We start from the raw sequence: 12,045 nt of genomic DNA, 5'->3' as shown, positions 1-12,045 counted from the left end.
GGAACTTTCAGATATTGCCTAGAAACTATAAAAGAAAATCCAATTTCTTTAGCCTTCCAACACTCCAAGCTCATCTATCAATGTTATCATCCCCATCCTGTGTTTTGGCTAAATCTATAGGCAATTTTCAGACCTCCCTGTCTCTGCTCTGCTATTTCTGCAGCTTGGTTTACCCTAACTTCCTTTTTCTTCCTATAAAAAGCCAAATCATTCTTTTATGCTCAAATGCCATCTCTTTCTTGGAATTTCTCCGGTCCTTTCAATGAAAATCGATAACTCCTCAGACTTTAACTTGTAATTTAGCACCCATTTAATTTGACCTAATACTGTGATTAGTACCACAGTGACCATCTCCTATGATTATAAATTCCTTGAGAGTAGGGATCTGTTCCTTTGGTGGTACATGTTCCTTGCCTGTGGAATGCATGTGTGAGCATGTTGTGTTTTCAAGAAGAAGTAAGATACTTCTGTCATATTCATTCTTATATCTAGACATGTCATAGGAAACTGATTTGATTGATTACCAAATTTCCCTATCTAATCCCTACTTTTTCCTCAGTGCTTCTCAGTAATTCTTTTTAGCTTAATGATTCTTTCTTATATTCACTATGACATCTCTCCCACATTTTTGTCACATTCTCAAACCAAATTTTTTCCTATATCCAAGGAAATGTAGACATAGCCTATTATTTATATACTAGAGGCCCAGTGTATGAAATCCTGCATGGATAGGGTCTCTAGTGGCTGCCGACTGCCAGCCAGGGCCTTCTTTTGTTCTGCCCCGCCCCCTGGTGGTCAGCACATGTCATAGCAAGCAATGGAACTAGCTGGTTGAACTCCCTAGGGGACACTTTGCATTGAGTGTATGTTTCTCTTCTACTAAGAAAATATTTTTTAATCTTCCTCCAGCTTACTTTTTATTCTTCAGCTTCAGAATAATAAAACTCCCCTTCTTTATAAGCTTTTATTTATTCAAATAATATTATAACTACAGGAAAGTTATAAAAATAATATAGAGTTTGCATATGCCATATACCCAGCAAGCCTTCTCTGATGTGTTATTTTACACAATTAGTATCATTATCAAAACTAGAAAATTATTATTTGTCCAATGTACTTGATAATACTACAGCCCTTACTTGAATTTTGCAACACTTCCTATGTTCTTTTTCTGTTCCATGACTCAATTCAAAATCTTACCTGGCATATAGTAGTCGTGCTTCCTTGTGTTATGCTCTTTAATATTAATCTTTTCTAGTCTGTGACCATTTAGTCTTTCCATACACATCGAGACCTTGAGACATTTTCTGAGACAGGTATTGTGTAGAATCACTCTCAGTTTGGATTTGCCTGTTGCTTTTTCAGAGTTTAATTGAGGTTATGCATTTTTGGCAAGAACACCGTATGTGATGTTGAAAGCTTTCCCTCTGAGATCAGGAAGACAAGGATGTTCACTCTCACCATTTTATTCAACATAGTATTATAGGTCCCAGTCAGAACATTTAGGCAAGAAAAAGAATGCAGATGGCATGATTGTTCATATAGGAAACCCTAGATATTCCACCCCCAAAAAATGTTAGAATCCTATCTAATAAAAGAATAATATGCAGATTGACCATCACTCCAACACACAAGATGGCTGCCCCAATGTGGTCAAAGATCCTGCCCCCATGTGGACACAAGATGGCCACCATAAGATGGCCAGCAGGGGAGGGCAGTTGGTAGGGACCAGGCCTGCAAGGGATGGCAGTTGTGGGCAATTAGGTCAGCAGGGGAGGGCAGTTGAGAGGGACCAGGCCTGTAAGGGATGGCAGTTGTGGGCGATTAGGCCAGCAGGGAAGGGCAGTTGGGAGGGACCAGGCCTGCAAGGGAGGGAAGTTGGGGGAAACGGGGTCTGCAGGGAAGGTCAGTTGGGGGGGACCAGGCCTGCAGGGGAGGGCAGTTAGGGGTGACCAGTCCTGCAAGGGAGGGCAGTTAGGGGTGACCAGGCCTGCAAGGGAGGGCAGTTAGGGGCAATCAGGCTGGCAGGGGAGCAGTTAGGCATCAATCAGGCTGGCAGGAAAGTGGTTAGGGGGTGATCAGGCTGGCAGGCAGAAGCGGTTAGGGGCAATCAGGAAGGCAGGCAGGTGAGCAGTTGGAAGCCAGCAGTCCTGGATTGTGAGAGGGATGTTCAACTGCCTGTTTAGACCTGATCCTACTGGGATCGGGCCTAAATGGGTAGTCAGACATCCCTCGAGGGGTCCCAGATTGGAGAGGGTGCAGCCTGGGCTGAGGGACAACCTCCCCCTCACCCCATTCACCAATTTCGTGCACCAGGCCTCTAGTTAATAAATAAATTTAGTAAAGTTGCAGGATAGAGGATCAATATATAAAACTCACTTGTATTTCTTTATGCAAACAATGGACTATCAGGTAGAGAAATTAGGAAACAGTTTTATTTACATTTGAACTAAAAGGAATAAAACACCTAGGAATAAATTTAACCAAGGAGGTGAAAGTTCTGTACACTGACAACTATAAGATATTGACTAGAGAAGTGACAGAGACTAATTCTATCATTACTTATTCTGTTGCACTAATTGTTCTAGTTTGGAGTATTAGGAGCTTTTCAGGTTGGCTGCTTGGTGTTTCAACATGGCCCCATCATTTTTTGAGCACTTCCTTATTTTCTGGCACCATAATATATTCCACTCTTCTGGTATTTTTCTCTGCCTCAGCCCTGAAATCAATGACTTCTCCAAGGAGAATTGCTTCTTTTCTTTTCTTTTTCTTTTTCTTTTCTTTTTCTTTTTATTTTTATTTTTATTGTAGACAGTATTTAGAAATACTGAGATCTGGTGCCTGTACTAGAAATGGGAGCCAACCTGGGAAGTTATATTACCAGAAATCTTATTTGAAATATCAGAGAAGACTTCACAGCAAAATCAAGATGACACTTGAAGAATAAGTATGTATTATTAGACAAAAAGCAGTAGGAATAAGAGTTTCCTACAAAGGGAAGAAGTTCTGTAGAGTCCCTGAGACATTTGTGAAGTTGAAGGATTAGTAAAACAGAAGAGTTTTTTTAAATTATTTTTTTCTTGAGGTAACATTGGTTAATAACATTATCTAAATTTTAGGTGTGCAATAGTATAATTTGATGTTTGTATATTCTTCTGGGTGCTCACAACCAAAAGTCTAGTTTCCATCTATTACCATTTGTTTAACCCCATTTACCTACTTTGCCCTCTCTCCACTCTCCTTCTCCTCTGTAATCACTATTCTGTTGTCTGTATCCTTGAAATTGTTTTTATTTTGTTATATTTGTTCATTTGTTACTTTTTTGTTTTATATTTTATATATGAGTTTAATCAGACTGTTTTTGTCCTCGTCTGTTTGACTTAATTCACTTAGCATAATACCCTTAAGATCCATTCATGTTATCAAAATGACAATATTTTATCCTCATATATATATATACATATATATTCTTTATTGATTTCAGAGTGGAAGAGAGGGGGAGAGAAAGAGAAACATCAGTGATAAGAGAGAATCATCAATTGGCTGCCTTCTGCATGCCCCTCTCTGGTAGTCGGGCATATGGCCAGACGGGGTCAACGCTCAACCACAGAGCCATACCAGCTGGCCATTATTATCACATCTTCTTTATCCATTCATCCATTGATGGATACCTAAGGTTGCTTCCATATGCTGGCTATTGTAAATAAAGCTGCAATTAACATTGGGGTGCATATATCTTTTTGAATTAGTGTTTTCATGTTCTTCAGATAAATACCCAGAAGAGGAATTGCTGGATCATATAGTAGCTCTAATCTCAGTTTGTTGAGGAACTTCAATACTGTTTTAGAGAGGGTGAAAGGGAAGCATCTATCTACCAGGGCTGGAGAGGTGGGACAGGTTTCCCTTTCTATAGAAGCGTAGCCTGAAGCAGGTCAGGAGAAACTGAACAACCTCAGTGTTCTTGGGGAAGGCATGTCATAAGGTCACCACAAACATCCACAGTGCTTGGCATTTCTCAGTTAACCAGGTTGTTGCACATATATCATTCATAATTAAATTAGCCTCATAATTCATGCATTAATAATTTAGTAAGGACACCTGTGTGGTTTAGCTTCAAGATGTGAAAGATCTTGGAGCTATTGAGTGAGGTGCACAAAGTAAAAAGAGTAAAAAACCAAAAAAGACACAATAAGGAACTCATTTAAAATTAAATATTTTCTCCTAGAGTTTTTTCAGCAGGTGATTCATTACACTGAAGAAAACAGACATGTGCCAATGATAATAATCTGGCTTGGTACAGTACCAGTAATCATCATGTATAAAGCCGAAACTATAGAGGTGAGTCGATGGTGACTATGATCAATGTTCCACTGTATATTTGATGGTGTGAGAATCTTATCAGAATAAACAGCAAATATATGTCCTTATATTTAATTGAATTCAATGCAATGAGGATTCTATTACATATCTAAGGCTGTGAAGGTGCCATTTAATGCTTTCCAGATATAGTCTGAGTTCTCAGAAGAGTAGCAGCTTCTACATGTCTATACACATTTGGTATCAAGTAATATATTTGTCCTCCTTTTTTGGGAAGTCTTCAGTTGAACAGATTATTCTACAAGGGGGGGCTCATTTTATCTTGCAGGTACTGTTTTAAGATTGAAAAAATGTAAGACTAATAAAATATATGTGTTTCCCTTAAGGTACTCCGAGTATCAATTATACTTTTATTACTTCAAATTAATTTTTAAAAAGAGAACACTAATATGATATTGATGGGGAATATGTTGTTAATTCACGCTATTGAAATTACTCCTAAAAATTGTTGACCGTTCTTTTCCTTATTATTATGACATTGGAGGTATTATCTGATGGTTTGGTGACAAAGGATTTGGGTCAGGAAATAAAAATGGGATAAACAGACCTTAAAAAAATAACAGGAGAATTTCCTAGGGTAGTTGGGCTTGGATACATCTTTCTTACTCATTGTTTAAAACTCTTAGAGTGTCTCTTGTACCACACTGCAGAATCTACTGGCCCAGAGGAGATAGCGAGAGGGGCACATGTAGGGTTTAGCCATTGCTGGCCTAGTATAGTGGCCTTAGTACATGTGGATAGAGATCTGTCCAAAGCAGGGAACTGCAGCAAGAAGCCTGAGAAGCATTTTGTGCATATGCTCATCCCTTCTGCTTTACTTTGGCTCCAGGCAACCTAACTATACCCATGGTTCCCAGTGCTACTTATACCCTGGAGACATTCAAATGTGTACCTAGTGTAAGCCTTAATCCTGAGCTGCATACCTGCTTTCAGACTATGGCAACTTGAATGTCTCCAAATCAACATACCTGATCATGAACTTGTGATTTCCATCTCCCTAAATGTGGTCATCCTTTGATTCACCCACCTTCTCTTCCCTCACTCCTACCCTCAATAAACAACTCCACTTTGCTCCTAATTCAGGGCAGGAGTCAGGGAATTCTCTTGGACATTTTCCTTTCAGTCAACTCCAGCTAGTCTCCAAGACTGAGTGACAGTTGTATGCTCCAAACTCTAATTGAATTTCTTTGAGTCATAGTAATGAAAACGAACCACAAAGAAGTAATTGTTATGAAATGTTACTTTAGAAAGTAGTTGTGTTCTAGCCCAGTATTCTTATAATTAACGTTGCTTTCATATCTCTGTCTCTCATTATTCTTTTCTCTCTTTCTAAGGTAATTTTAAGTAGCTCAAAGCAAATTGACAAGTCTCATCTGTACAGGTTCGTACAACCATGGCTTGGCCTAGGACTTCTTACAAGGTAAGTCAGTGTAAATCGGTAAAGCTGTCTTGTGCATAACTTATGTCAGGCATTGACAAGAAGTAGTTTTCCTATAGCAAGAATGTGCTGTTGGGTAGTAGGGAGAAGCTGAAAAGGTTGGGTGATAATGGGCCTCTGAGAGACAGGAACCCAGGGTGTAGAGTAATCTCCAGCCATGGCATTGAATAATGATGATCACCAGTGTTCCAAGAAGAGTTAGAAAGTGCCAATGTATAAATGGAGTACGACACAGGGGAGTTTTGAGCAGGGAAATCTTGAAAATCCAATGAAAAAGGCAGTCATCCTCAGAGAAGTAAGCGGAGCACCGTAACTTTAATCCAGCTGTCATCCAGCAACAGGACTTCGGTGGGGACTTTGAAGACTTCAAAGATGTTAGAAATCAAAGTAGACTCATGGAACTCCTTGATCTTCAGAGGGATAAGGTTGGAAAAAGGGAGGAAATTTCTAATTTTTGGAAACTCAGAACTTAGAAATCTAGAAAACTTCTTAAAATTTTCAATTTTGATGAGTGCTCTTTTAAATATTAGTAATATAGAAGGATATCAAAATATGCCCATTCTGTAACTGTATATGAATCTCCCCTTGACATTCTGACCAAAGCATTTAGGAATCTGTAGATTAGGAAGAATTTGTTGTCTTGACTATGCTTTATTTCTTTTGGATGTTGCTTTTCTCTCCTTTGTAACCATGTCTTGTATTTCTAGTACTGGAAACAAATGGCGCTCCAGAAGAAAAATGTTAACACCCACTTTTCATTTTACCATTCTGGAAGAGTTCTTAGATGTCATGAATGAACAAGCCAACATATTGGTTAATAAGCTTGAAAAACATGTCGACGGAGAAAAATTTAACTGCTTTTTTTACATCACTCTTTGTGCCTTAGATATCATCTGTGGTAAGTCTCATTGATTTGTTTCTAGAGCTATGGTGTAACCATAAATGGCCCAAATAGAAAATAACACTTCACTGGGAAGCAAATGAAGGGGTTAGAAAGGATATTGGCTTCTTTGGGGTGATTCTTCCACTAAATTAGGCTCCTGAGAAGCATTGCCCACTCCTAGGACTTTGAGCAGAGCCAACCTGCCAGGAAGGTCAGAGGGAAGGAGGAGCAGGAACAGGGAGTAGGAGAAACAAAAGGTGCAAGAGTGAAAGGGGAAAGGAACAATTCTAAAATATATAAGAATTTATGTCTTTTTTCAAGTGTTTGCCACTGGAAATTAAACACAAGGCATGTGCATGAATTGAATGGTTGCTTCTCACCCATATTTTGCAGAAACAGCTATGGGCAAGAATATTGATGCTCAGACTAATGATGATTCTGAGTATGTCCGTGCAGTTTATAGGTAAATGGAGCCCTTCTAATTATTTTTAAAATTGTTATTGATTCAAGCTTTAAAAATATTGCTAATAATTTTTGTCTGTGTCGTATCTTTTTCATTGTTTCACAATGAAATATTGCACTAAAAATGAACCTAATCATTGAAGCATGTATTTTAACAGTAGATGATTTATTGTATAAATTATGGCACACCCAGGCTATGGTATAATTTTACATGATTATTTTATGATATATTGAGAAATTACATTATGATGCTTAGTGATAAAATGGAGATGAAAACAATATTTTTAGCATCATAATCATTAGGTATAAAAATTATTCATTAAAAAAACTTGTAGCTATTATTACAGAATGTTAGCTGTGATTATTGTTTTTTATTATGTGCTCCTCTCTCTTGTTTTTTGAGTTATTAATTCTCTCTTCCCGTATTTTCTGCACTGAGTGTGTATTATTTTTTAATTGAAACAGTCATATTTACTTTGAAAAATTGCTGATATTATTCAACTATTAAAATGCAAGGCCAGGGTTTGATTTGAGGAATTCTGTCTTTAGTTCCACTGCCCATTTCATTTTAACACATATTAGCATATATAGTCTGCCATTCATTACACAAGATACTGACTAGTTTTATAGTGGTCCACAGAACAGAATAACAGGGAGACAAGCATCAAAACAAATAAGTATAAACTTATAAACTATAATAATTGCTTAAAAAGAAAAAATAAAGTTGATATTCGAGAAGAAAACAGCAATAGGGCCCACAGATTGAGTGACCAGAAAAGGCCACTCTGCAGAATTGGCCTGAAGCTGCTCTCAAAGGAGGAGATCATGTCTAGGTCTTCCTGCTCCATCACTGGAAATGTTGAGGGAGGGACTCGGGACAGGGATGTGACAGAGGGGCACTTTACTGCAGAATAGGACAGCCAGAGGCGTGATCAAGCAAATGTGTGGACATTAAACAGGCAGATTTCATCCCACCCTGTGGTATAAGAGCTACAGGCAGCTCAGGGAGGTCCAGAACTCTTCCAGGAGAAACAGAAAGAGAGATCAGATGGCCATCTAGTAAGGATGTTTTGTAATGGATTCTTCATTCCTCTAAAGGACCCATTTAATTCTTAAGCTTCCTTGGATGTGTAATAACCCATGCCTTCATTGTTGAGCACAAAGCATAGAGCTCTTAGTAGCCACTAAGACGAATTATCTTCGTTGCCACATATTACCCTCATTGAGACCAGGCACCATATATGTACTCAAGCAATGCCCATTTTGATATATCAGCTGATACATTTGCATCCTGTTTATAGGATGAGTGATTTGATACATCGAAGAATGAAGACGATTTGGTTCTGGCATGACGTTTTCTACCTTTTGTTTAAAGAAGGAAGGGACCACAAAAGGAACCTAAAGATCGTACATAATTTTACCAACAATGTAAGTCCTCATTTTATTTTATTGTGGTCAAACATACATAACATAAAATTTATCATAATAGCCATTTTAAGTGTACCATTCAGTGGCATTAGGCGCATTAACAATGTTGTGCAACCCCTCCCACTATCACTTTCTAGAACTTTTATAAGTGCATGACTCCTATGTTTGTTAACATACTTAGTCATTAATGTTCCCTCCTTGGGGAGGTTAGTCTACTGGGGGAGGTTGTCTATAAATAAATAATTACAAAATGTGATATGAGCTATGGTAGTTTATTAATAAACTGGCTTCTATGCTAAGAGAATAAAGAAACAGGAATCTGTGTTATAAGAATCTTCGGAAAAGTGTTTGGATTAAGCAATGGTTTTCCAAGACAAAGGGCATTTATGGCAGTATCTTAAACTGGAAAAGATAAAAATTAACTAGATATTACTATTTAATTTGTAATGACAAGAAAATAGTAATGTTCTGGATATAGTCTGTCTTTGTGTTAAACGTGTGTTTATGAAAAAGCAAACTTTAATTGAAAACATGCATTATAATTTAAATGTACTGATAAAAGTGCTGAAGTAATTATATTTATCCTTTGCTGTAAATTTAGTTTTAAATATGATGGCATTGCTTCGTGACAGTGAGGTACTGCCTCCACCAATGGATCAAGTGGTAGAGTCCCTAGATGTTAGATGAATGAGGTGTGGGAGTGAGCTGCCCTCAGTGGAGTATAGCATAATTGCCTGGCAACAGGTGAACGGTGAACAGATTGTATTTTTAGGTATAATTACACTTGTCTTCAAATTTCATGCATTAATATCAATATCAATAATGAATGAATTCCAAATTGGATGGATAATATCAAAAATTGCATACTGAGTGCCAGGCACCAGGGGTTCCACCAAGAATCAAAGAGAGGACACGGTGCTTGTCTTAACGGAACTTGGGATCTGTTCATTCAAAGCAGAAGCAGGTTTGGACGATTGCCTGAAAGGAGGAGAAAGTTGAAATGTGTAACCAAATTAAGCTCAGGGGCTTTCATTCTTTTACTCATTCAACACATACCTGATGGACATTTCTAAAATGCCAAGCAGTGTTCTAAAGGTTGGAAATATATGAAGAAATAAAGGCAAATTTGCTGCTACATTGCAGTTGGAGGAGAAAGTCACTAAATAACAAATACAATGCCAGGTGGTAAGTGAAATGGAAAAAAGGTAAGGCAGGCTGAGGAAGAGAGTGAGTGCCAGGGACTAGGGTAGCAGTGACCCTGACAGTGTGACCATGGGCAGTGGAGATCTAAAACTAGGGAGGAAGCTAGTCATGCTGGCTTCTGAGGCAAGAGCATTCCAGGCAGAAGGAGCAGCAAGCATACAGGGTGATTCTTTTCTCCAATACAACACGTCATTAGAGTGATCTATAATTAGTCTATCATATAATGATTGTGTTCTCTCCACCACCCAACTTTTTCTCATGAGCTCTTCCAACTCGCTGGGGCCCTATTCAGGAGACTACTACTCTATTCCCATGTTGGAAAGGCTGCAAAAATAGTCCTTGGAAATGATGTATTACGCCCTAAAAATATTCACAGAATGCTTTACCATATTTTCACAAAAACCTAAGTTCCTGTTGAGTGAGACAGAACAGGAAAGACTTAGCCAAAAGTCAGTTAAAGAAGCTGGTATATTTTCACAGGAAAATGGATTATTAGGCCATATCAAATTCCACACAAAAGCATGTGATCATTTAAATCATACAGGTCATCAATGAACGGGCCAATGAAATAAAGAGAGAAGAAGAACGTAAAAGTGATGACAAGGGCACGACCCCCTCCAACAGAAAACGCAAGGCTTTCCTCGACCTGCTTTTAAATGTGGTGGATGATGAAGGGAACAAGCTAAGCCATGAGGCTATTCGAGAAGAAGTGGACACTTTCATGTTTGAGGTATTTTGCGTTGTCATGTTAGTCTCAGGTATCCTCATTAAACAAATTACAGTTCCTGTTACATAACAAGAAAATGTTTTGTTTTTAATCTTGGGAGTTAAAAATGCTAAGGATGAAGAAATAGCCAGCACTAATACTTAGAGTTGTGTAAGCATTTAATAGTCAAATTAGAAATAGCAAGAATTATTTGTAGCCACCTTTTAAAATAGGTTGGGATCCTTGGCATAAGAGATAATCTGTTCTCAATTTATTTTTAACTTAAAGAAATAATCAATTTATAGGATTTTTTTATTGTTTAAAGTATTACAAACAGTAGTACATGTGTCTCCTTCCCCGCGCCCCCCCCCAATTGACCTTCCCCCAGCCTCCCCTACCCACCGGCACATGCCCTCACCCCCCTCCCATTATCTTGTGTCCATTGGTTATGCTTATATGCATGCATACAAGTTCTTCAGTTGATCTCTTACCTCTCCTCCACCAACCCTCCCTACCCTTTCCAATGTAGTAGTTTAACAGTCTGTTCGATGCTGCTCTACCTCTGTATCTATTTTTGTTCATCAGTTTATAATCTTCTTTATTATCCATAAATGAGTGAGATCATGTGGTATTTTTCTTTCACTGACTGGCTTATTTCACTTAGCATAATGCTCTCCAGTTCCATCCATGCTGTTGCAAATGGTAAGAATTCCTTCTTTTGTACAGCAGCGTAGTATTACATTGTGCAGATGTACCACAGTTTTTTAATCCACTCATCTGCTGTTGGGCATTTAGGCTGTTTCCAAATCTTAGCTATGGTGAATTGTGCTGCTATGAACATAGGGGTGCATATATCCTTTCTGATTGGTGTTCCTAGTTTCTTAGGATATATTCCTGGAAGTGGGATTACTGGGTCAAATGGGAGTTCTATTTTTAATATTTTGAGTAAATGCCATATTGTCTTCCATAGTGGCTGCACCAGTCTGCATTCCCACCAGCAGTGAAGGAGGGTTCCTTTTTCTCCGTATCCTCTCCAGTACTTGTTGTTTGTTGATTTGTTGATGATAGCCATTCTCACAGGTGTGAGATGGTACCGCATTGTTGTTTTGATTTGCATCTCTCAGATGATTAGTGACTTTGAACATATTTTCATATGCCTCTTGGCTTTCTGAATGTCCTCTTTGAAAAGTGTCTATTTAGGTCATTTGCCCATTTTTTGATTGGGTTGTTTATCTTCCTTTTGTTAAGTTGTATGAGTTCCCTGCAAATGTTGGAGATTAAACCCTTATTGGAGATAACACTGGCAAATATGTCCTCCCATGCAGTGGGCTTTCTTGTTGTTTTGTTGATTGTTTCTTTTGCTGTGCAGAAGCTTTTTATTTTGATGTAGTCCTATTTGTTTATTTTCTCCTTAGTTTTCATTGCCCCAGGAGTTGTATTGTTAAATAGATTGCTACGACAAATGTCTTCTATTTTGCTGCCCATGACTTCTTCTAAGATTTTGATGGTTTCCCATCTTATGTTTAAATCCTTTATCCATTTTGAGTT

The 12,045-nt window shown here is 38.2% G+C and overlaps 1 protein-coding gene across 1 annotated transcript in view; it reads left to right on the top strand.

Moving 5' to 3' along the window:
* LOC129150124 (cytochrome P450 4V2-like) overlaps window positions 1-12,045 on the top strand; it is a 35,391-nt gene that overhangs the window by 3,941 nt on the left and 19,405 nt on the right. The window contains exons 2-7 of the mRNA XM_054720331.1: window positions 4,226-4,338; window positions 5,712-5,797; window positions 6,523-6,713; window positions 7,092-7,161; window positions 8,462-8,588; window positions 10,336-10,521. Coding sequence (XP_054576306.1) covers window positions 4,226-4,338; window positions 5,712-5,797; window positions 6,523-6,713; window positions 7,092-7,161; window positions 8,462-8,588; window positions 10,336-10,521 — 773 coding nt within the window. The remainder of the gene's footprint in view (window positions 1-4,225; window positions 4,339-5,711; window positions 5,798-6,522; window positions 6,714-7,091; window positions 7,162-8,461; window positions 8,589-10,335; window positions 10,522-12,045) is intronic.

Source organism: Eptesicus fuscus, chromosome 8, assembly GCF_027574615.1.
Source record: "Eptesicus fuscus isolate TK198812 chromosome 8, DD_ASM_mEF_20220401, whole genome shotgun sequence".
Taxonomy (NCBI): Eukaryota; Metazoa; Chordata; class Mammalia; order Chiroptera; family Vespertilionidae; genus Eptesicus; species Eptesicus fuscus.
The sequence above is the reverse complement of the archived record's forward strand: the minus strand, read 5'-3'. Positions and strand labels throughout refer to the sequence as shown.